A 25,293-nucleotide genomic window follows, 5' to 3' on the forward strand; every position below is an offset into this window, starting at 1 on the left:
GCCGTACGTATGATGCATTTGCCCTCGGTCCCAAACTTGAGCACGTTAACAATCTCGCGCTCAGCTTCGTCCCTTGTCTCTTTTATCTGTGCAAGTAGGTCTGAACGGCTTGCTGCGTCAAGTGCTTCTACCATCTTCAGAATGCCAAGGTAGTGCTTTAAATTGAGGTCGAACCAATTTAGTCGACTGTCTTGGTTCAGAAAATGAAGCTGTCTCTCGCAGAGTCTGAGAAGCGGGCGCGTAGAGGTTGTGTAGATCTCCAATGCGTCGAGAGTAGCTTCCCAAGTGGACAAAAGGCTTGTTTCATCTACCCCTTCCCTCAAAGCCTCCTTCAATGACGTAATTGTCTTCCATAAGTAGACGTTGGCAACAGAGGCCGCTGAAACTATCTCAGTCGCTGTCTTGTCGTTGACTTCAAGCCCGTTGATAAGCCAGTCTTTTGATTGAGGAAGGAACGATCCGACGAGGAAGGCCCTAACCAAAAGCCACACGGGTTCTAAGCAAGCCCCTTTCAAGCCGGATGTCAGTGAAGCCCTCAGGTTTGATATTAACGAGCTTTCAGTATCCCACACCACTGCCGTCCAGTAAATTCTGGTTTCTAGGTCTAGAAACTTGGTCGAGACCTGCTCGACAACGACAGAATGGCGAGAGGAGCCAAACTCTACCAGTGAACCCAGCACATCGAGGTGATCATGGCTCCTTCGTTCCCGTAGTCTTTGAATCTGGGAAAGTGCAGTATGAAGACAAGTCAAACCATCGATCCCGTCCATGACCTCGTCATGAAGGATGCCAGTGGGAATCGGGGTCTGTGCGAATAAATATAAGGCCAACGCGGATTGATAGGATACTCGGTTGATGACTTTGAGCATGTCTCTTCTGGCAGCGCGCCAGCGTTCTCTGACAAAGTCTCCGGCGGAGTTCGTCGGAAGGCCGCCATGGCTTTGGAGGATCTGAGGGGCCCATCGTGCTGCGAAACCTTTAAAGGCCGTTCGTAAGAAGCACTCGATTTGGTTTCCCAGTTCTGCTTCTCCACGGTCAGGCTTTTGCCCATCCCCCGGAGCTTGAGACACCACCTCCTGTTTCAAGTCACGATCGAGAGACCTGAACATGTCTATGACCGATGTGATTCTGGCTTCACTTGAGTTATTGCTAGCTTCGTCAGTGTTCGAGTTCAGAATCGACTTGGTGGCTCCTTGGTGAATCTTACACGAGCGGACAGCCATCTACCAATAGCGTAAGAGAAGGTTCGAGAACTTGCTTGACGATTGATTCAAACGATGCGTTCATATCGGGCTCACTCAGTCTGGCTCCAGCGACATTTGCCATGTCCAATACCTCGGTAGCCTCTGGCCTTGAACCCTTTTTATTGGTGCTCTTCATCCACTATTTGACATCAGACTCTGCAGGCGCATAACTGACATTTCTTATGATGGTCACTTACGGTGAAGGTGCAACCTTGGTGTTTCAAGGCGCATCGCGAACACGAACCGCGCCAATCTATATCACCTGGTTGATAACCACGTTTCGAGGCGTTGCATGCAACTCGGAAACGGCGACAGTTGTCGCAACTTGAATATTGCTTCCTCTGTTTGGAAGATGGCATGTTTCTAGCGCTCAAGCTCCGTAAGATCTGTTACTTGAGCTCAACAAAAGTATAGTCAGGTGTGCGATGGCGCTGAAGGCAAAAACAGCTTCAAGTTGATCCGACTCGGTAATGCTGACACGCGGTCACAGCGGCGCTAACCCCACAACGCTGGGTTGCTTAGAAATTCAACTAACCCAGAGTAATGTCATACGCGAGCAGGACCCTGTATCTTTGTCAGCCATCATTTTGCCATGCTTTCTCGACACCTGCACTGAAGTGTACACAATCTCTTGTTTGTAATTTATGGCAAGTCACACCCAGCTTGGGGAAGTATGTAAATCGTCAACGTCAAAGTTGGCAACCGTTTCTCTATTACTGAGTATCAAAGAAAACATGGAGGAAGTCTTGAACACCATGTTCCGACTGTCCTGCAGTGCCTTAAGTGTTCACTACATAGGATTACAGCTTCCCTAGATAGTCAACCACCATCGAGTGCAACTCATCGTCTCTCATTCCCTTTACACCCAACAATTTGTTGTCTAGCTTGCTAGAGAAATCAAAGCCATAATCAAGAGTCAGCGACCCGCAAAAACAGAATCCCAGCATCGCAGCATCGACATCTGCATCTGGTCCTTTGGCAAGCTCTGAGAGACACTCTCGGCGGAGTTCTTCTGTGTCTTTGATAGACGTGCTCCAGTCTATCCCGTTGACATCCTTTGCGTATCCAATAAGCTGCTTCTGAGTGACCAAAGCAGAATGAATAAACACAACGCGGTTCGCAGTCTGAGGCCGGTTCCGAATGACGCCGAGTACGGCCATCGCGACATCAGCGAGCGTCGTCGCACTGAAAGGCACGTCGCCACCGTTGTACAGGATCGCTTTATGATCTTTAAGATCCACGATGAGGCCGTTCTCGAGACCCCAATCGAGGAAAAGTCCATTCGCAATGGCCGTGAAAGTGAACGCTGGGGTTTCCCGTGACATCTTCAGGAGGTAGTCCTGGACGGCAACCTTTGGAGCACAGACGGGCAACTGCGCGCAGAGGGAGTTGGTGGAATCCATACCAAACTCGGCTGGAATGAAGACCTTGACTCCGGCAGAGACGGCGGCATCGATCAACGGTTTCTGGCCCCCGATGGCAAGCGTGGCCAGGCATGATATAACGACGTCGATGCCGGCTAAGGCAGGTAAAAGAGATTCGACAGAGTTGATGTCAACTTCCATGATCTCCAGGCTTGAGTGGACAGGCAATCTTGACAAGTTTCCTCCATTCCGAGTGAGGCCCGTGACGCGGAAACCAGCGTCAAGGAGAACTTTGAGGATGGGGCCGCCGAGGTTGCCGGTGGCGCCAGCGAGCGCGATACGAGTGTAAGACATTGAATATTGAGGCAGAGGATATGATGAATGAATCTAGGAAGTTGGATAGTTTCATAAGGTCAAACGGGTGCGGACTGTTGTCTTTATATACTTCGTTAGCTTAAAGATTTGCCTGCTCGATTCAACCAGTCGCGAGATTTCTATTTTAGATGTGGATTCCGTCTTTGTTCCTTCAGTGAGCGATCAATCTTTCCGCCCCTTCGTTCTGCATCTTAGGTGCTGGGATACACATCGTTCACCGTTCCGGCTGCCGCTTCGGAGTGGGTCATGTCGGTTCCGTCCAACGGCTCCGACACTCGGTGCCGATCACTTAGGCGGCGCCGACCAGCGGAACCGGTCCTGGCAAAGAGCGAATCATATTTACACTACTACGTGCGTTTATCGCAGCAGGGATAATTCAAATGCAACGGCGCTGGCGATAATGACACCAATGATTTCAACAGAAGCGTATTATAACAGCAACAGTAACAGAGATTGAGACTAGGATTAACAGATATCTGAATTCATCCATGTCATTTCAAGGTGATTAATCTTTGTACGTTGTCTTGACTCTGCTCTGCCCACCTCTCCGTTTTGGAATGGTCAGGGACAGTGGGTCAAGTTCACGGCCAGGGCAACCTGCTCGCACTGCTCACCCCACTCACCCCGGATCGCGCGGCGGCGAGTGACTCGGCCACACCTGAATGACAGAGTGGTAGGTAAGTTCACAAAAACGTCAAAGAAGTGGGCTTGCGTTGCCCCGTATCGTGCTCCATATTGAACCCCTGACCGCGGAATATCCGCGTAAACCCGGCCGGCAGCCTCGCTATTTGTTTGTCAAAACGTCCCATGCGCTTCAAAGGCAGGGAAGGTGATTGGCTTCTCTGACATTTTCATCTTGGCCTGCATGCTCTCCCGGCTGCATGGGGAACAAGACGGTGCGTCAAAGCCTCAGTTACTGTGATCATGAGAAGGAGTATGCACTCCCATCCCCACGCTCGTGGAACCTGTCCCCTGGCTTGGGGAATCGTCGGACTGAATCCAACATGGGTGAAAGACGGGGCCAGCATCTTCTTTCAGGGTATCCGACGAATCGACAGAAAAGTCCCCGAGGCGTGTGCGGGCGCATTCGAATCGATGCGGAAGCTTGCAGCTGCGGGCAGTTTTGTCATATCAGCTCAATCGACAGACAACCAACAACACATCATACCGTGGGTTCGAACCTGGTTCGACATTGCATTCTTACTGTGTACTGGGACCCCAAGGCAACGGGCTGCCTGCCAGAATGGTAAGCAACACCGACCGAAGGCTGCAGTGCATCTGCGTCTTCGCCTTCTTGTCACATTTTGTACCTCTTACCCGGGATGTGTGACATGAATGAAGTGGGTGCGACAACAAGACTAGGATCGGGTCCATGTTGCATTCTTTTCTTTTCTCCTCCCCCGCCCCCGTTCAACTTCTTCTTCGTGCAACCCATTCCCCTCCCTCCTACAACGCTCATAAGTCATATTACCATCTATTTTGTTTTCACAAGCCTCAAAATGACGGGACGAAAATTTTCGTCTCCTCCTGGGTCTTCTCCACTAGCCGCGGGTGGAGTCGAATCCCCCGATCATGTCATCGAGGCTAATGAGGTTGAGGCTGAGCAATCGGAAGATGGCTATGAGACGACGTCCAATGCATCAACCTCCTTGGCCCCCAGTGTTCGCGACTACAACTTTGAGAACAAGCGACGCTATCATAAGTACAAAGAGGGTCGCTACCTTTTGCCAAACGACGACTTGGAGCAGGAACGTGAGGATATGAAACATGCTTTGATTCTCCACCTTTGCGATGGGGAGTTACACAACGCGCCCTTGAAGAACCCTCAGAAAATCCTCGATATTGGGACTGGCACTGGAATCTGGGCTATGGATAGTACTATTCCCCTAACTAAGTATAATCAGTCAGGGTTTCGCTGACGAGCTTTGCAGTGGGAGATGAGTACCCAGAGGCCGAGGTTACTGGCATTGACTTGAGCCCAATCCAACCGATTTTTGTGCCTCCTAACGTCCACTTTGTTGTCGACGACGCTGAGGCTGATTGGACATGGGACGATAATTCACTCGACTATGTTCATATTCGCAACATGGGCCCTGCATTGAAAGACTGGGACAGACTCTTGGAGCAGGCGTACAAGTAAGTTTCAACAAGTCGGCCCAAAGATTGTACTGACTCACTAACGTTACCAGGGTCCTCAGGCCAGGTGGCTGGGTCGAAGTACAAGACATCGTCTTCAAATTCGCCTGCGACGATGGATCAACTACCCCTGAATACACGCCCAAGAAAACCATGGATTACCTCGCGGAGGCCCTCGAAAAGTTTGGGGTTGACGTCAACATCGCCGAGAAGCTTGGTGAAAAGGTTGATGCTGCGGGCTTTGTGAACACTATTCATGACATGAAGAAGGTCCCTGTCGGCACATGGCCCAAAGACCCGCATATGAGACAGATTGGCAACTATGCTCGGGCCGTCAACTATGACTCTCTCGGCGCTGTCACAAACATCCCCTTCACCAAGGGCCTGGGCTGGACAACGTTGGAGGTAGAGGTTTGGTTGGTTCAAGTGCGAAAGGATCTGATGAACAATTTCTTTCACACATATCATCATTACCATTCCTACTCTGGTCAAAAGCCGCTAGAAACAAAGTAGGCGCGCAAGCTGTTTGGATAACGTCCATACACATTACTACATAAGAATCAACTAGATTATTGACACAAGTGCGCAAGCGGCAATGTGTAAACCACATGAGGGATGTGAAACCGATTGATCCATTAACGAATGATTGGATGTAAGAACACAAAGGCCGGGGCAAGCTTGGCTTCGAACTATTTCAAACCCGATCTACGATGATCCCATAACAAGTTCAATGCACCAAAATAGATTCGAATGTCAGATTTTACCTGAGAGTTTATGTAAACTTAAGAGGTAGCGGGTGTGAAGGTTTTGGTATGGGCTCGTGAAAGCTCGTTTGGAAGACCATGACATACCTTTGCCATTGGTGTTGTTGCAGTACATGAGGTCCGGCCAGTGGTCACAGGTCGGCAGGTTGGATGCTGGAGCGCCGCGAAAAGGGGGTACAGGAGTGATTAGATGGAACAACGACGTGTGCTGGCAACTTTTCGTTTTCTTCATTGGGCACCCTAAGCTGGCTAAGAATAGATACCTAAGCATCTACAATCGTAAACCTCAAGTTCAGCTTCGTCTCCTTTATAGGTGCATCCAATTGGAAGCCTCCATTGGACCCCCACACGGTTACCTCCTTGATAGCCTTCAACCCCAGTCTGTACTTATGCTGTAGAAGCATCCAGGCTGTTGAAGCGCCATTAGGGCTGCCCAGAATTGCAAGCCCCGGGTCTGAGTCTAATTGGAATGTAATCCGTTCATCCCAGCCAGGCACACTCTGATGCCCCTCCTCGCGTAATGCTTGTAGAACAATATCAAAAGTCTTTTCATAGACAATATGCGCTTGGAAGATGAGCTTGAGGTTGGTCATCTCAATTCCCATTGCCTCACAACCAAGCCACCATTGAAAGTAAGCAAAGTCAGACAGAGTATCGAGATCGGGGACGTCTCCTGTCTTATACATAGATTTTGTGTACTTGGGACTGAAGTTCGAATCAAAGATGAAAGCGCCTGAAGGTGCGTTTACGACGTTGGTATAATGCCCTCCTGTTGGCTAGAAAGGCGAAGTCGAGTTAGTATTGCGGTCGCGCTATTATCAACTGTCGGGTGTTACTTACCTCTCCCACCCGTAGATCTGGAAACCGAAACTTCCGGTCATGAACTGCGTTGTAGGCCATTCCTTTCTCCCTGTCGACCGGGAAATCGGGGTCCGCGAATGCTTCGTCCAAGTCGTCTTTGAATTGCGGCCACTGCTTGGCCGGGTTGAAGGGCCAGCGTGAGTTTTCCTGCGTCCATCCCCACTGAAACATATCTTCTGGTTCCCTGAACGGGCTGATGATAGAAGCTCCGCCGTTGTACTCTTGAGCCTCGTCATTGTTGAGTGGGAAAAGTTCCTTAAGCCATTTTCCCTTCTCAATTCTGCCATTGTAATCCTCGGGAAATGAAGGGAATGATGTCTTGACCCGCTTGGTTAACGGTCCATTGAGAGACAGTTTGGCCTCTGTCGTTACGGGAGAAGCGCAAGCGAATGTAACAATGAATAGAAAAACCAAGAAGAGGACACAGGCACTCTTTTTATTGAACGAATGAATAGAGTGAGACATTTTGAAACGATGCGGCTAACAGCCGATTGAGGCTGGGGATGGCGCTGAGATGCAAAGAATGATTGCCGCGGCATACGCAACGTGGACAGCGACAGAACAATTAAATAGCTTCTCATTTCATCTTCAATACCGAGTCACAGCATTTAGAGTGCATAGACTCATATAATTACTTACAGTGCTGGGCAGAACTCTATCTGCGGCTATCCCTGCAAAATAACCCGATTGAAGTTCAACAGGCAATCGCCCCCGCGATTTGCCAGGGCATGGTCCGAGTTCTACAGAAGTGGCTGACTATCTAGGAAATAAATCACGGATATGCCGCTAATGCTTTATTCTCACTCGGTCAATTTGGCTTGGCTACAGGCTCACACACCATCCGGCCACACCTCATGAGCAATTAAGATTCTTGCTCGACTCTAGGTGGCTTTCTCCCTCGACGTTCTCACATCATCAGTTGATATTCAAATTCAATTTCCTTATTCTTTGATTTATTATAGCAGCATTGCTGTCAAGCCCCATATGTCCCCAAGGTGAAATCCAAGTTCGGAACTTGAAGGTCGTAGCTATCGATCGCGGCGAGCTCCGATCGCATACTGACAGAACTACATACGGCGCTGTTCGTTGGGGCAGGAAATCAGGGGATGTGTCTGATGTATCCAATTTGGGGTTTCATTGACACTTAATCGTCGTGTAACGATTGTCGGCTCTCCAACTGACCCGAAACGTCGGTGCTCGGGAGCTTCTGGTTCCCGAATCATGGTGCAAGCAAAAGAAGACTGAGACAAGACTATACGCTCACTGTCTGTATTAATGACTTTCGTCAGTATATGCTAAGATTCCAGTTATTCTGAAGATGCTTTAACTTGGAACCACGTGAGCTGCGTTTTCCAACAGCCCGCGTATTATCGCTTGTAGGTGTACTGATTATTGCAGCAAGAACTGGAAGACGATGGTAGCCCAATGCGATAGTGTAGCCAATAATCCTTTAGTACACATAACCTAACCAATGTTCCTTCTTTGCATTGGCGAACATCACTTCAACATCAGTTGATATCTATCGCGAAGCCCCTTGGGGAAGAACAAATCTGCGCCTGAGTGAGCTCCATTTCGCAATTGGATACGAAGTATGTAAACTGCGAGCCGCTCACTCATTCTCTCTGTCATTGGAAATAATCCAGCTTAGGTCTGAGAGGCTCACTGAATGATAGATGGCCGCGTCGCCTTAGTCTTTGTACGAAGCCTATCTTTTCGGTCGAGCTTCACTTGGATTGAGGCGTTATTCCACCCTCAGTACTGCACCTCAATTCGGCGAAGCCCGACACTCTGGCAGATCGGTAACAGCGCAGTTCCGCTACCATGTATTAACGTTGTGTTGTTCTGGTCAAGCGCCTTAACGCCGATTTGGCTTCTTCCGGCTCGGCCGAGTGGCTGAACAGAAGCCAGAAGTGGATGCACCTTCGGGATGTGGAAAACTTCGGGAACTGAACCTTGGATTTTCCAAAATTCCAACCAGAAAAGAACCTCACGAGGCTTTTTTGATTAAAGTACGTGTGCTACCTCGCCCACTTAATCGAGATTCCGGTAAGGCGGCGCCCGCAGTCTCTCATGCGCACGTGTACGTGGGGGCGGTCCGATCAAGAAGAGCCAAAACCGACGAAGAGAAGACGGAGAGAATTCTCGAGTTGGTTTAGCAAAGGGTCGCCAAGGCTTTAACGGAGGCTTTCGGCAGTGAGCATGACAAACGTGGACGTCAGCAGCTTGCGAGGCCACGATACTCAGCCTTGCAGGCTTTGACATAATGGAGAAGAAACAATTAGTGAAAGGAGCTCAGAATGGCTGGAACATGGGAAAGCCGGCTCGCGACGGAGCGAAATATACGCGTTCAGCAAAGGGACTCTGGCGGCTCTGCGAGAATCGACCGGTTGGTGAGCTGCTTCTCCAATCGGGCTTTCAGATGAACTAGTGGACCGATCGACAGTTGGGAGAATCCCTGCAGGCAATGGGCCTTAATGCGCATTTGCCGGCGTCTAGGCGACGCTTGCCAAACTAAACACTAAGATAGGAGTGAGTGAAAAATTTCAGGTGGCCATCATCACACCCTCACACCGTGCTTGATGCATACTTGCTAGCTGTTGCTGATGGATTGTGACCGGTTTTCTGGCCGCCAGTCACTCGCGAAGCCTCTACAGCCCTCCTTTTCTGATAAGAAGAGATTCCTCCATGGCAAATGAAAGTTCGTCACCCATATCGTTGTGATCAACTTGTCAGAATGGAATGGCACTCTTCCAAATACCAGATAGGGACTGTGGGGCATACAAAACGACGTCGGCCACGTCGGCGCGACCATCCGCTTGTACCTCACAGCATACGCACCGTGCTTGTTGCTAAAGCCGAAATCCCTACTTCACGGCTGAATGGCGCAGCGTTATACACATTACCTCGACAAGGTCGATCATCAAACAAGTCATGGCTTACATGTAGTTTTGCATTCATCGGGTTCGCTTGTTTGCCACAGCAGTCACGCCAGATGCGTGAGGTTTGGTGCAATGGAGCCAGTCTCTATGCCGGAGATTGTGACAGTTCCAATTCATTGCTACCATCTGCCTTTCAAGGTCAGGGTCTCAGAGCTTTATTCACTGCCCTCGCGGAAGAATGTTTCGAAGATGTCCGCCGAAGTAAGGTAATTAGTCGGTGCAAGCCTGCAAAGTCCTGCGATCTCGGGGGAGAAGACGCCCCTGCCGGATTGATGGAACCTTGCCCTGATTCAAGACGGGGACTCCCACCAACAGGCAGGCTTTTCTGTTGCAATTACTGTGGGCTTTTCCAACACTCACATCTCGGAGAATGAATCGGTGCCGAAGCGGCAACTTTACTGCAACCATTGTGGGGAATTTCCATCGTGAAAGTTGCAGAGTCTACTGCGATTACTTTCAGCAATCCACAACCTCAAACAATTCTACATAGTAGCATAGACTACCCAGCAGTGGGGCGAGAGCGAAGCGCCAGGATGAAAAACAAGAGGCTATCGAAGAGGCTACCGCCAAGGAAGCATCTAAGACGACGTATAAAAGAACCTCTATCTTACGAGGTAGTGGTAGCTTTTCTCTTCATAACAGCGCACTAGCAATCGCACTCCTTCAGCTTCTTCTTTTCAACTCCCGCAAAGTATGCAGTTCACCGTCGCTTCCTCTCTGGCCCTTCTGGCTGGCCTTGTTCACGCCGTGCCATTGGCCAACAACACTCCTTCAACTCGCCACTTCGACGGTGCTTGCACAGCAGATAAGCTTACGATCCGAAAAGAATGGCGCAACATGAACCCGACCGAGAAGCACGACTTTCTTGATGCCCAGAACTGTTTGATGCAGCTGCCCGCCAAGACCAACCTCGGCGGAGTCACGAACCGGTTCTCCCATCTTCAGGCCCTGCCAGGGCCCACCTCAAGGCAAGTAAACTTATTAAGTTCAATCGATTAATTAATTAATTTTAAATCTACTACTAGTTAATTAATTTAATTATAACCTTTAAACTTAATTAATTACCTTAACTCTTTTAATAAGGATTATAATATAGATTAAATAAATATTTTACTACTAAATATCCTTATTTTGTTTATTTACTCTCTACTTCTAACCTCTATTTCTAATAAAACCTCTTTTTAGTAAACTATAAATTACCCCTTTTTATTTATTTAGTTATTTTTTAAAAAAACTAATATTATAATAAACTTAGTATAATTATAATATTCTCTAACCTCTTGTTTTTAGCTTAAATATTAAGTAATCCTTCTAGAAAGTTTAAAATCTATTTTTTAAAATCTTTTAGAGATCTATATTAAATCTATTATTTTATTACTATTATCCTCTATTCTTATTATTTATTAATATCCTTTAAATATAGATTAATTTTATTATAGTTTAAATAAAATAAAAACTACTTCCTATCTAATTATCCTTTATTTAAGAACCTTTTTAAAGTTATAATAAATAATAAAATATGTTTATAAAAATTAAAACCTTAGAGAAAAAAATAAAAAAGAGAGGATAAACTAAATAAGAAGTTATACCTAGTTTTTTATTCTCTACTAGCTAAATAGTTAACTAAAACTTAGTTTTTAAGCTTATTATTACTATAATCTTAAAAGTAAATATTTAATTCTTAATATTAAAGTAGTTTTATCTATTATAAAATATATTAAAAAGAACTATACTAAAAATATTGAAGTAATATCGATTAACTTAAAGGGTTTTAAGATAGTTAGTAACATTCTACATAAAAAATAATATTTAGATTTTATTAGTATAATAAAAGATAATATAAACAAGATTTAGAAAGCTATTATCTACTTTATTATAAATATTAATTTTTCTTTAAGTATTTATAAAAACTCTATTTTTTAGAATATAATCTTTAGTATTAATATAAAGCTATAAATATTAATATAACTTACTATTTTAATAGTTTATATATTTAAAAGTATTTAGAAGTATTAAAAGAAATTTATATAATGAAAACTTCTATAAGCGAATTCTAAAATCTATTTATTTTTTAATTTATAAACTTCTTTAAGCTACTAAGCTATTATAAGTATTATTATATATTTAATTACTAAAAAGAAAGGTTTATAAATATATTTAACTATTATAAAGCAGTAACTTAAAATGTAGATCAATATTAATTTTATAAATATTTTTTAAAACGTTATTTAAAACTAAAATGTTATAAACTAAATAAAGACTTTTATCTCTAATAACATAAACTTAAATAATATTTATATAATAAATTTAAATTTTAGCTTAATCTTTTTATAAAAAAGAAATAAGATATTTTAATTAAAAAGATTTATTACTTTAAACATATTTGTAACCTTATGTTAAAAGCCTTTTTTTTAATAAAGACTTTAAAAGTTTCAAGAGACAATTAGATATATATATTTTTTTATAATAAAATAGAACTAGTTTTAAATATTAATAAAAAGCTGATCTTATTAATAAGCTTTATAATATTATAAAATTTATAAAAGCTTTATTATAATATATATGGAGGTTTGAAAATCTATTTTATAAAATATTAAAAAGATTTAAGCAATTTAGTAATATTCTTCTATATTAGTAGACATTTAGAGATATTAAATTAATTAAGATAATTTTATAAAATAGCATTTAATATATTTTATAATTAAATATACTATCTACTTTAAAAATTAAATCAGTAGTTTCTATTTTTCTTAAAATATTAAAATAAAATATCTTAATTTCTAATAACTAGCTATAGTTAATAGAGATTATAAATATCTTCAAGGTTATCTAAAAGATTATATTTTAAATATAAGGTTTTAAATAAAATAACTTATATAATCGATTTTAAAAGTTATTATTATAATAAAATATTTTCTAAATCATTTTAAGAAATAAAAGTCTTTTTATAATAATACTAATAATAACGGTTCTTAAGATTTTAATTTACAAGAATTATAAGTTGTCTTATAAAAGAATATTTTAAAAAACTATTTATTGATTAAATTAATAAATCTTATTATATATTTAAAAGTTTTAAATGTTTTAAAAATAATTTAATAAAAGCTTTTCATTTACTTATATTTACTAAAAATATATTAATAAAATCTCTAACTTAACAGAGATAAGTAATAATAACTAATAATGTTTAAAGATCTTTATTAGAAGTAAATAAAAATACTAAATAAATATTATATTTTTGTAGGGAAGTTACGTCTATATACTACTATTTTACGTTTTTATTTTAGTTTTAATATAAAATATTTAGAAAAGAACTAATAATATCTTTACTAATAAGAATAGATATCTAATATTAAACTAGCTCTAAAGAGATATTTAATTAATAATATCTTTCTAAAAAAAGAAAGTATATAGAAAATATAAAATAATACTTAAAACTTTATAATTTAAATAACTTTAAATAATAAGTTTAAATAGAAGCTATTATATTTAAAAAAGAAAATAATAATAAAAAGCTAAATAAATTAGAGAAATATTTAAGTTCATAAAAAGAAGCTAATTATAACTTTATTAATTAATAGTTTATTTATCAAAATAAATATCTTTAGTTAAATAGAATAGCATTAAGTATATTGGTAATGCCTTTATAATTATCTAATTATAAGAAAACATTTAATACTATATTTCTTACCTAAATTTTATAAAAACTAGTAATAAAAATAGAAAAGCTTGAAATACTATAATATATAAAGTAATAGTATAAGAGGGGGGTAATCTCACTACTAAGTAGGTCTAAATAGCTTTATTTAGTAATTAATTAAGTATAGTATCACGATATAGCAATCAAGTTAATTATAGGCCTCAAACTTAATTAATTGCGTTGGAGGTGGCGCTGGGCCCTGCACCGCTGGCTGACGAACGCCACCGTGTTGGACGGCTACCTGGCACCTTCATGGCAGGGTGTTATCCCAAACGGAATCTACGTTGCCGACATCATTCACGATGTTGGCCAATTTCTCCCCTGGCACCGTTACTACATGCACGCGTACGAGATGATGATGCGCGATGAATGTGGCTACAAGGGCACTATGCCGTGGTGGGATGAGGCCAAGGATGCGGACACTGGCGACTTCTTCCAGAGCGAGATGTGGTCTTCAGAGTGGTTCGGAGGCAACGGCGTTGAATCTCTGGACTGGTGTGTCACTGACGGTGCCTTCGCTAACTACACCGAGCTCATGGGCCCTGCGCTTACCGATACGACTTATTGCATGAGCCGTGAGTGGTATCAGGATATTGCCCAAGAGCTGTGCACCAGCGAGGTGGTGAACAAGTCTCATGCTCTCGAGACCTATGAAGACTTCTATGTCTGTGCTGGAAACGCCTTCGTTTCCCCTCACTATGGTGGACACACAGCCGTCGGCGGCATTGTAAGTCACCATCATTTCCACATTGTCTCTGATGTGCAACTAATGCGTTGTTCCTTTCCAGATGGCTGACATCCACATCTCCCCTGGCGACCCGACCTTCTTCCTGCATCACAACTACATCGACCGTCTTTGGTGGCAATGGCAGACGGCCAACGCGCCAGCCCGGTTCTCTGATATGAGCGGTCAGGCTTTCAACTCAACCAACCTAGAGGCTCTTGGTCAGACTGGTCCGGCTGGTGGTTGGCCTAATGCCACCTTGGACTACCCCCTGTGGATGGCGGATATCCTGCCCAACGTCACCATTCGCGAAGTTATGAACGTCCAGGGCGGCCTGCTTTGCTACGACTACGACTACTGAGGTTGAAGCTCAGGTTGATGATGGCTGCTAGGATACAAATTGATGTATATACTCGTGCACTTTGGAATATTACTTTCTTCATTCATGTACATATGTTCTTCCCGCCGTCAGACAATCGAATTATCAAGTTCTCCTCCCTACACGATAGTTGGCTCGTTGAGTTCGCTGACGACAACAGTTCCTGGCTATGAAAACTGTCTAATGATCTAGGCCGAGGCAATTAGCACGGCGTCAGAGATCTTCTCGGACACATTAGGAATGGGGTTTCTCAAGATCAATCTTAGCTTATTTGGTGGTTGCTCTGTGGACTTTTCCCTACAACCTGACTAGAAAACTCCCGGACAAATTCGACGGGCTGGGACTTTGAAGAACAGAATTTTACTTATCACTGAGTACGAATCGATATCTAAGAATCCAATAAGATGAAAGCCGTTTATTCTGATGTCCTGGTCTCTTATGTGACGTATCGGAAGCGCGCCCTGTTCGCCTCACGATCTTCCTCGGAAATCCCAATCACCTGGGCCTGCGACTCTCCCTTCATAACCTCAGCAACATCGGCACCCGAGTCAAGCTTCTTGTTGGCTCGCTGAAGAATGATGCGCATTGCGAGAGCCAAGATGATTGTGCCGAGAGCAAATGCAGAATTGACCGACATGGCCAACACGTAGCGTGGCTTGTCCGTATCTGGGTACAAATATGACGTCCAGACCTATCATAAAACGTTAACTCATCGATTTCGAAACTCATGAGGGAAGGATCTTACCTGCGAAATGTTTCCAAAGGGATTCACAAAAGCCACAGCTGCCGCACGTTTGATCCTAGGTCTCAGCATTGTCTTCTGCGCCCAAGCAAGCACAACAGCATTCGCTCCATGGCCGCCTCCTACCACGAGCATTATGGCGAAGTACCGCGGCCCGGCCTGGAGTGTCGATGCAGCAACAACGAAACCTATGATTGCCAGAGTAAGCGGCCACATGACGTGAAACGACGAGTTGTTAAACCGGTCGGCAGACCAGTTGTTCACGACAGAGATGATCAGCCCAAGGATGTATGGCGGCGCGGTCAGCAATAAGGTGACAACGCGATTGTACCCCAATGTCTGCACCACAGACGGGAAGAAGTTGGACGTGGCAGCAGCAACTTGCAGGCAGAAGAACATGGCCGCAAAGATGTACACTCTCCAGTCCTTGAAGGCGAGCTTGAAACCGTGACTCCACGCCTCCTCGTCCTCGTCGACTTGGCCTGCGTCCTTGATCAAGCGCCACTCGGCAACGGCGCGCTCAGTGGGGCTGAGCCATCGGGTCGTAGAGGGCCAGTCCGGGAGTATGAAGATGGAGCAGAGGGCCACGAAAATGGTGATAGAGCCCTCGATGAGGAAGAGCCAACGCCATGACTCGAGCCCACGAGCACCCTCAAGACCGTCTTTGATACCTGCTCCAATGAGGCCACTGAAGGCACTGCCGAGTTGTGTTGCTGAGAAGAGGATGGCACTGCGGAGACCCATTTCGGAGGGGCGGTACCAGGAGGAGATAAGGAAGAGGGCGCCGGCTGCATGTCATCATACTTGTCAGCAAACGTTTGCAAATCAAAGAAGAGGATATTTGACTTACGGTAGAACGCAGTCTCGACGAATCCGAGGAAGAATCGCAGCGCATAGAGACCGGCCGCGTTATGTGCAATTCCAGTCAATGTCGACAAGAGACCCCACATCGCCATGCATGCCGGCAGGTAGATTGAGGGTCGAAGATTGGCCAAGAATACGTTCGATGGGATTTGCATGAGGACGTAGCCGACGAAGAGGATGGCAACGGCAGTTGCGTATTGGTTAGCTGAGAGGTGAAGGGTTTCGGCCATGTCGGCGACTTTGGCGGCGGCGATGTTGTTCTACATCATTGAAACATCCAGTTAGCCTCGAAAGTGTTTAATATGTATACTCAACCAAGATGGTTGTTTGGAGTGTCCGAGGTAAGTTGCAGGAAAACAAGAAGACCAACTTACACGGTCCAGGTAGTTAAGGACGAAGATCAACCACACACATGCAAGCAACCTGAAATCCCGCTTCTTCTTGAGCTTCTTTTCAGCAACTTCGAACTCTTACTTGGACATGAGTTGTGCAGGAGCCAGGCGATTTTGGCCATGAGCCTCCTTGGTCTCGATCATGTCGACAGTCCCATCGACTAGGGTCTCGGAAACCTTTTCTGGATCCATGGCTGCGGTTGTTTGCGCGTCCAGGAGTGAATAGATGGCGTTTGGCTTTGGTAACATGTTTTCCATAGCCCATTGAGGAAGCCTGGTTTCTTTTACAAGTCTCTAGCACTTGACAGAGTCCTTCTTCCAGACGAGGGTGGAAACCCCTGATTCATGAATCTCCGCAAACTAACAACACGCTACCCCATTACCCCGACTTCCGCGCGGTCCTCAGGTGGGAATCTCCCCCGTCACTCCGCAGATTCAGTGGTAACTTCAAGCTACCCCGCATGGGGTTCACTCCGTGTTGGCTCCGGGGGTGGCTCAAGTCCCAATATCAAAGCCGACACCGTGGGGAAAGGTTTGACTGCAATCTCGGGGTAAACCCGAGCAAGGGTAGAAATGGCATGATCTTACTTGCACTTATGGGGCCCTCTAAGGAATTTTGAACACGGGACTCAGTTCAGAAACGTCTTGTCAAACCTAAGACAGCGGGCGTTGTATTGAGTCTGGCTTACGCTGGGGTTCGAGTGAGTTGACGCTATCGATAGGATTCTCAAATCATTGAACCAAACACCGGAAGCAAAACTATTGCGATTGATATGCAGAGTACACATCTAAATAGTCTAATTGAGGTGTAAGTCAAGACTTATGAACGCCGAGATACTTGGACATCGGCTTCAGCATCCGGTATCTTCGAGTCTTGGTCCCTGTATCCGTACGTTCAAGAACGAGTAGAGCATCGAAGCAAAATCGCTTCTTAGCTATCATCAGCTTGTCCACCAACAACCGCACTTCATAAGGACTTCTACGGCGTCAGGTAGCGCTAATACCTTCCCAATCCGGGGCTGGATGTATAACCTCGAAATATGCTGGAGTTCTCCGGAATGCATGTGTTGGCTCGGACTCTTCCGAATCAGAGCTGCTCAGGCTTGGTCGGGTCAGTCACTACTTGCGGCAACGTTTGATCGAGGTCGAATGATCGGATACCTGAAAGAAACAACGTAACCGTAACCCATGCCGGACAAAGTGACTGCATGAGGAATTGGGAGAGCTGCCTACTCTATCAGCATGACTTTGAGTCTCCGAAGGCCGCCTTGGGATGGCGCTTTGGTCTCGGAGGTATGCCGATGCGAGGCTCTCGCACTCCTCCACCTTGTTCCAGCTTCCTTCAGAGAATCGATTGTTCATCTCAAGACCTCACGTCCCTCAGCTGAAATTAAGCATACTTCAAGGACATGGTTACGTGGTTCTTCTAGTGGCTCATTCACAGAACTAAGTGAACTATGTCTCACCTATGCCGTCTATTTTGACTACATGTCAAACATCTTCATCGCATTATCTGTCATAAAGTCAATCGGACGTTTGGCAGATTCTTTTACTCGCGCGAGGTTAACAGTCCAAATCACACCGGACGAACAGGAATTTATTCCACGGCCATATCATGTCCCGGTGTATCGAGCACCTTTCGCTAGCAGTCGTTCTGTGAAGCGGGAACTAAACCCGACTTCATTCCAAAAGCTTGGTTGCACTGGCAAACACAGCAGTCCTCTCGGTCTCGAACGGCTTTCCCCCGTACTTCTTGTTGAGATACTCAATGATGGTCGCAGTTAACTTCGGTCGCAACTTTTCCTTCTGCTCCTTGGACCAGTACCTCTCCGTGACACCCAACTCAAGGCCCTGCAACACGGCGCAGAACTGCTCTGGGGTCTCAAACGTGATATTCTTCGTAACAGTCTTGGCTTCAGCGTCGACGAAGCCGGCCGCATTGTACATGGCGCATGTAAAGTACTCGTCCTCCCATGCACCCGGCGACCAGATCCGGGTGAGCTGGTGGGACTCCTGAGGCCATGGCACGGGCTTCTGGCCAGGCAGCCTGAGGTCTGCGACCGCTTCGCGAGTGGCGGGAACCCAGCCCTCGTATGCCCAGGTAGATGTAGCGATTTGGCCACCAGGCTTAAGAACGCGATGTAATTCTGAACAGGGCCGTTAGTGCGTTGACATGCTGTGACGTCTTCATCGAGTCTCACCAGAGAGCCCGGTGTACGGATCAGCGACTACCATCAGTGCCATTCCGACGACAATGTAGTCGAAACTGTTGGACGGAAAGGGAAGACACTATTGGCAGTTTCAGTTCCGAGCTCCACCCGGGTAAAGTGCACGTGTACAAGTAATTGAGAAGAGGCTGAAGCATTATGCACATCCACTTACTGCAATGTCCGCATGAACGGTTTTGGCATCGACCCAGCCATCCACCTTGATCCTCTCTCTGACGTATTGAAGCTGAGCCTCACTTGAGTCAGAGCAAGTTAGTCTCACAACGCCGTCTTTCTCTCTTCCTTGTTCCTTGATCATCGCTTGGATGTGAGCGGAAACTACTCCAGCTCCGCAACACATGTCCAAAACCTCGACTGGTTTTTGGAGAGATGCAATCTTTTCGCCAGTGAACCCACAATGCTCTAGAAGAGGCGGGGTGACTGGAGCCGTGATGTACTCCGTGTTTCTGTATATATTGCCAACGTCGGTCCTTCGCCAGAGACTTGTATGGTTGGCTCTGTCTGCCGGTGGATTGATGCCGGCAGGGTTGAGAAATAGCTTGGACTGTCCAGGGGCGTTGGGCCCAGCTGCCGAGTAGGATTCCATTATGAATTTGGTGTGAGATTGCTTCTTAATAGTACGTTGGAATTGTTTTCAAATGTCTTGGCTTTGAGGGCGATACGCATGATCCGACTACGCAGCGTAGATGGCAAGCTGGATATGGAGCATTTATACTCGTGTTACAGTCAACCTCTCCGTACTGGCTCTAAATTTCAAGGCGAAGTCTATCTGCGAGAGCGAAGTCATTTCATCAAGCCGTTACTGGGTTCAACAAGCAAGAAAATGGTCAACTAGCCAGATCAGTACCATGTACAAGGAATAGTCGGCCGTATTCGGTAACCACGAGGCTGCACAAGCTTCGCCCAGCCCGTGCCCTAATAGACTGAAAGCGTAAGATTATGGTTTAACGTAGGGGTTGTGCGTTAAGGCTACTGGTAACCCACCATCTCTACATGTGCTTTCGTCTGAAGACTCAGAATACCTGAGCCTAAACTATATCAACCACTAGCATTCGTACCATTACGTCGCCAAGAAAAGGATGTTAGTTCTGTTGACCCAATCGGGGAGGTGCCTTACCGGTGTAAGCATCGCAAGTCGCCGTTTGAACTGTTGTATTATTGGCTGTTGGTGACCGGCCGTCTCTCGGTAATGTACTCGCCAGCAGAGAAGCGTGACGGTGAAAGCTGAAGAACTATTAGAGAAATCTGCTTCAAAACAGGCATCTTAGCTAAGTGTAAGAAGGATTTCGGCGTGCCTATTTGCATACTGACGTTGTTTTAGGAACCACAAATGACTTCGTGCATCCCCTTGGCGACATCTTGCCTCCGGTATGGGATCCGTGCGAAGCAATCGCTTTTCCAGACAAGGGGCAGAGCTTGGTTTGGCAGAAATGGGGATACGGATGTCAACCATCATGCTAGAAATCCCCCGAAACGCTGGTAGAGGTGGGCTCGGTCCCCGGTGTGCCCTACGCGCGGTCTGGTTACCGCCATACGGCACGCGCGGTGAGGTCAAACTCAAAAGTCCCGTCACACGCACTGTCTATTCCCGCCCGTAATTGAGGAATTAACACCAGTATTTTGTCCTGTCATTACAAGACTGGACGGAGCTGGTGCCAGCCCAGCCCTGTGGGCGCCAAATGAACGTCCAACCTTCGGCTGAAACAAAACTCTCGTGCCGGAGTCACCCGCTCGTTTGTTTCTGTGCGTGTAGAAGTGAACAAACACCACGCCCCACTATGGCGAATACTGGTATTCTCACAATGCCCACAGGCCCTCAAGTCGGAGCCGATCAATTTGAGTTACCAACGCGGCTTCGGAGTCGCTATCGACAGTCGAAGCTAATCTAATTTTACCCCTGCCTCTTCCCACACGCTAAATCTTGAGGTTGAACACCGCCCACGGTGTGTGATAAGACACAAACCTTGCGGTTTCCCGGGGCAAAGGCCCGGATGCCCTGGAAAGCGATCGTCGTCAGTACATCTAGGATAAGATTGCCCTGCCGAGACTCCAGCCATGTAACCGTACCTTGAACCATGATGTCTATCTCAAACCTGCAATTCTGTCATTACCTTCTGAACTTGCGTCAAACTCGATGGTGCATGTGCCTTGCATGGCCTTCAAACAGTACACCACTTTTACCGATGCAGAACGAGGGTCAGAATAGAGTCGATAGTGGGTTGCATTCTGTCGGCGGCCCGCGGCATCGGGAAATATTAATAATCTCCGAACACGTGCCGTAGTCTGGGAAAGGATGTTCTCTCAGGAACGGCACGACAAATCATAAATCGTGCGGAAAATCAAGTTGCCACAACTTCCCTAGCTGATTTAAATTTTTCAACATATCCCAAAACGGTCACCAAGAGCACTTTCTTGGCGGCGGTCCTCCGACGAGCTTTCCTTCATTTTGAGACTACAAGGTAGAGACATTGAAAGACGGGCTAGCTAATTCTTGATGTTGTAACGTTTTCGTAGTCAGGATTAGTTCAGCTGAAAAGGTCCCCGAAGCATATTATCAAATGAGGAGTGATAGCCGACGGGATTGCCGCGTGGTGCGGAGTTGAGAAGTCCGTGATTGCTGGCCCTTCAGTTCACTGCTTGCATAGACCTGCTGGCCAAATTTCCCAAACGGAGACGACAATGTCCAAAAAGATTGCCTTCAGCCCAATTCCGTGTCTTTTGTTTTGTTCCATATTCTGTGTAGTTTACTCTATCGCGTTGTTCAAACCGTATGCCTGTGTCTTTGACCCCTCGAGGGCAGATGACTGCTTCGGCAATGTCCTGAACGAGCATCGGTGGCCGAGGACCATTCGTGAACCCTCCCGGTTTTCTGTCTTCGCCTGTGGGATATTGACGTTGAGGCACAACCAAAACTCACAGATCTCTCGCCATCTTCTGAATGTGACTCGCCCCGTCGGCTTGCTTCCACAGTGACAAATACTTCAAGACTCTGTTTTGTTGTCCGAGGAAGGTTGTCTACCTAAACCCACGAGGTAAATTGATCTGAAACTGAGTAGGAGTGTGTGAAAGCGCCCATCTTCTTACTATAAAATGGATGTCTACGACGGCGGGAGATCGACCATGCAGGTGAGCGTATCCGGAGAGCAATTCGGGACGTTCATCGGGTGTACCTGGCAACCACAAGGGTACCATCTCACGCCTTTTGCGTCTTGTACCCTACTCCCTGTTGCCTTCTCGTCAGCGATATTTAACCGGTTCTATCCCACGCGTGACGTAAATAGTCGCCTTCATGTTACTGACGACTTTGTTGACGAGCCGATTACTAATCCAGTGCGACTCTATTCTTTGTCTTTGGTCCTTGTATGGCCAAGGCAGCGTTACCAGGTCTTGCGTAGATGTCTTCATTTCGTCGTGTTTCCGCAAGATATCAGCCTAATTTCTCTGTAAGCCCAAGGCTGGCTTGTTTCGTTCGTTCTCGCATCGTCCAAAATACGTCACCAGCTATCATCCCACTTCACGGTTGAGTGGTCGAGGCAGACATCCCGGAAACAGGCATCTGAATACTACAGATCCATGCAAATTCCCAGGTATCCGGGTCACCCAAGCTGCGTCCCGAGGATAATGATATAATTGGCCAGGCTCATCGAAACACCGGAGCCGTGGAAACCCACGAACTCAAGCCCCAAGACATCAGTCGGGTGCCGGAGGAATGGCCCGTGACACACGGCCTCCGGGGGCAGAGAAAACCGGCCGGCCGGCAGATAAGTTACAAAATACACCGAAGCGGCCCAAAAAGTCACGTGAGACCAACTAGTCCAGCTGTGTGTCTTGGAGGACAAATTTTGCTGAAATCGCAGCCTTTTCTTCCCGTAGCGCAGGGGAGTTTTGAAAAGCGACTGAGCCAATTAAGCTACCAAGTCAGTTGCGCTACGAGATGCGACCACAGCCTGGCATGGGTGAATCGCAAATGCTGTAAAGCCCAATGGCGGTATCCCACTCCGCACACCTTCCCGGCAAAGTTTCTTTGCAGATCGTGTTCATCGGACTTCTCGGCCGCGAGGAATTAATAGAGTTAAATGTAAGGGGCAAATTCCCGCCAATGGGATCCTTCTCCCCTAAAAAGGTGAGATGGTTTATACAGCTCCGATTATCGTAGCAATAGCGGAACTGCGAGGACGAAAGTGACGGACAGAATTGGCGAGGGCGGCGATGGGCTACGTCGAGGTACGAATGTGACGGTGTCGAATGACTTTCCTCTGCACCTAAGCCGATTCACTCACCGCTGCGGGGCTGTGTTGCATAATAAATGTAGTAAGCCATGCAGGGAGTTTGAGACCATGGCTGAGCTGAATGATCTCAGAGTGGCACTGCAATAGGCTGTGTGTTTACTACTCGTCGTTTAATTGGAGGCATAGAAATTGGAATTCGGCGAAAGGCTTCGCTATGCAGCTTCTCAGCTGATCTGCAAGGTGACGTGTTTGATATTCTGTTTCACAGCATGGCCAAGGCTGGCTGGCTCTCTCTTTTATCAGAAAGATGCCGCATGTCGACCGTAAACTGCCTCCAAGATGGACTACTTTATCCTCCATTTCTTTGTTCCATTGACGTCTCATTCACGTCTGACAGCCCTGGGCCTTCAGAGTCAGTTGCTGGTCTCTGAGAGACATACTTTAGTACCCTGATAACCACACCTTCTTCACTTGCAGATTATCTTCTTCAACTCAGGTGTGCTGGACGTGCAGATTCTTTTTTATGTATATGACTAAGCAAGCATAGGAACAACATTTCGACGTCTTTGATATCACCTGTCCAGCTCTTTTGAATCCTGCGATGGATCCGTTCAACAAAATGCGTCGACGGGCATGGCGTCTACGAAACAGATTCTTATGCTTGTTCGTAACGATGACATATGGTACAGGGAGAGATCTCTACTGGAATGTGCGGGATGGTGAGACGGAGACAGTGATAGAGATTCTTGACGAACAGTCAGAGACTGAGTTGCCACGCCAGTGTAAAATGGCTCTTCTGGTTGCTGCTCAAGAAGGACATCTGGAAATTGTAACAGAGATCCTCAAGAGAGTGACGTGTGTCGAAAAGTCAGAAGTCGGTAGTCTATACGCGAATGCCCTCCAGGCTGCCGCGCAGGGAGGACACATGGGCGTCGTAAAAAGGCTTATCGCTGAAGGGGCAGATGTCAATTTCCCAGGAGGTGAGTATGGAAATGCACTTCAAGCGGCCGTTGTGGGAGAGAACGCAGCAGTTGTGGAAGAGATCCTTCGCAACGGGGCAAATGTCAATGCTGAAGGGGGACAATATGAAAGTGCCATTCATGCTGCATCAAGCGGAGGTAGCAAGGACATCGTGATGAAACTTCTCGCCAGAGGGGCTTTTGCGGACAAACGAGATCTTGACGGCTATTATCCTTTTGAACTCGCGGTTCGAAATGGGCACCAGAAGGTCGCGAATGAACTTCTTCCCCTGAAAGGATCGGTCTTCCTATCTTCAACAAAGGCGTCCGAGTTGAAATCTTGCTATTCCAGTCCTGGAGAGCATCTCGAGATATCTTTTGACTCATCTCCCGTTATAAGGGAGATATCACAGACGGACTTCAAGAACAGAAATTACCCTCTCGGCCTCAAGGAAGACATGATGAGCGAAGGTGAAGAAGACTTTTTGGTAAACGACATCAACGCCAAGCGAATATTGATGTTGCTAGGATAAAGTTTTTGATGATCTACCGCTGACGCCTTTTCGCTAGTCTTCTCGCGAACGGACAACTCCTTGGGTCGCAAAAGACTGGCTATCGTTGCTGCTTGTGGGAAAGAGTCTGGGTTCAGTCTTCAAGAGGAGAGCTGAGACGGCTATGGAAGCTCCATGATTGGACCATGAACACAAAAGCTCGTCTGTCACAGTCTTCTAAAGAGGATTGTAAGTACTAGGTCTCGATAAAGCTCGTCTGCTAATATATTGTGGTTTCGTTGAATGCCGCTTCACCACCAATTCCGTCAAGCTACATGTAGCCGCATCAAGATCAACGGCCGGTCCCAAGACTTATTCTATTCCGAAAATAGTCGACATCCCAAAGACTCATGGCCTTCTATGGATCCTGACGAAAAGCGAAGCTCCCAGTGCTCCAGATACCCTACTGGAACACAAAGCCTTTTTTACCACTTCCGAATACGCACAGGAACCCCCTCGTGTCTTTGATTTTTTCCTCCCACTGATGGAAGAATTGGAGAGCGAGTGGAAGCAGACATTTGAGTCAGCACAAGCACACCTGTCAAAAATGGTAAGCCAAGCCTTTGCTAAAGGACAGGATTTAGGCTCACGGGTTACAGTGTATGAGTTTACTCATCGCTCGAGGCCTAGATAGTAAACTGATTCAGGCCCTCTTGAAGGATTCACTACTCTGGGATGAAGTAGACGAAGTCTGTAACAAGCAAATCGCTGAGCCGCAGGATTTCCTCGATTTATTTTGGAGATCAACTGAGCCTCATGATCAGTTTTCCAATTCCGGCAAGCCCGTCTTTCCAAAGGATATGCCCGAAATAGGAAAGTTGGACATTGAATCCTTTCGTGAG

The 25,293-nt window shown here is 46.1% G+C and overlaps 6 protein-coding genes across 6 annotated transcripts; 2 read left to right on the forward strand and 4 right to left on the reverse strand.

Moving 5' to 3' along the window:
- Positions 1-2,044: 2,044 nt before the first annotated feature.
- CGCA056_v009975 (Isoflavone reductase-like protein TP7) lies at positions 2,045-2,962 on the reverse strand (the record flags this gene model as incomplete). Its single annotated transcript, XM_037325222.1, has 1 exon — positions 2,045-2,962. One exon carries the CDS (start codon positions 2,960-2,962, stop codon positions 2,045-2,047), a length of 918 nt encoding a protein of 305 aa, XP_037176928.1.
- Positions 2,963-4,482: 1,520 nt separating this feature from the next.
- Positions 4,483-5,632, forward strand: CGCA056_v009976 (Secondary metabolism regulator LAE1; the record flags this gene model as incomplete). Its single annotated transcript, XM_037325223.1, has 3 exons — positions 4,483-4,858; positions 4,915-5,119; positions 5,173-5,632. 3 exons carry the CDS (start codon positions 4,483-4,485, stop codon positions 5,630-5,632), a joined length of 1,041 nt encoding a protein of 346 aa, XP_037176344.1.
- Positions 5,633-6,146: 514 nt separating this feature from the next.
- CGCA056_v009977 (uncharacterized protein) lies at positions 6,147-7,209 on the reverse strand (the record flags this gene model as incomplete). Its single annotated transcript, XM_037325224.1, has 2 exons — positions 6,147-6,659; positions 6,724-7,209. 2 exons carry the CDS (start codon positions 7,207-7,209, stop codon positions 6,147-6,149), a joined length of 999 nt encoding a protein of 332 aa, XP_037176345.1.
- A 3,167-nt stretch (positions 7,210-10,376) lies between these two features.
- Positions 10,377-14,468, forward strand: ivoB-4 (N-acetyl-6-hydroxytryptophan oxidase ivoB; the record flags this gene model as incomplete). The annotated part of the gene is made up of 3 exons (XM_037325225.1): positions 10,377-10,612; positions 13,570-14,110; positions 14,172-14,468. The coding sequence occupies 3 exons, from the start codon at positions 10,377-10,379 to the stop codon at positions 14,466-14,468; spliced, it is 1,074 nt and encodes a 357-aa protein (XP_037176283.1).
- Positions 14,469-14,922: 454 nt separating this feature from the next.
- On the reverse strand, positions 14,923-16,676 carry prlL-27 (MFS transporter prlL; the record flags this gene model as incomplete). The annotated part of the gene is made up of 5 exons (XM_037325226.1): positions 14,923-15,177; positions 15,232-16,016; positions 16,079-16,352; positions 16,467-16,515; positions 16,567-16,676. The coding sequence occupies 5 exons, from the start codon at positions 16,674-16,676 to the stop codon at positions 14,923-14,925; spliced, it is 1,473 nt and encodes a 490-aa protein (XP_037176307.1).
- A 1,488-nt stretch (positions 16,677-18,164) lies between these two features.
- On the reverse strand, positions 18,165-19,298 carry roqN-0 (Glandicoline B O-methyltransferase roqN; the record flags this gene model as incomplete). The annotated part of the gene is made up of 3 exons (XM_037325227.1): positions 18,165-18,631; positions 18,686-18,773; positions 18,867-19,298. 3 exons carry the CDS (start codon positions 19,296-19,298, stop codon positions 18,165-18,167), a joined length of 987 nt encoding a protein of 328 aa, XP_037177309.1.
- Between the last annotated feature and the right edge of the window lie 5,995 nt (positions 19,299-25,293).

Source organism: Colletotrichum aenigma (assembly GCF_013390185.1).
Source record: "Colletotrichum aenigma strain Cg56 chromosome Unknown KSG_Cg56_contig06, whole genome shotgun sequence".
In the NCBI taxonomy this organism is placed as follows: Eukaryota; Fungi; Ascomycota; class Sordariomycetes; order Glomerellales; family Glomerellaceae; genus Colletotrichum; species Colletotrichum aenigma.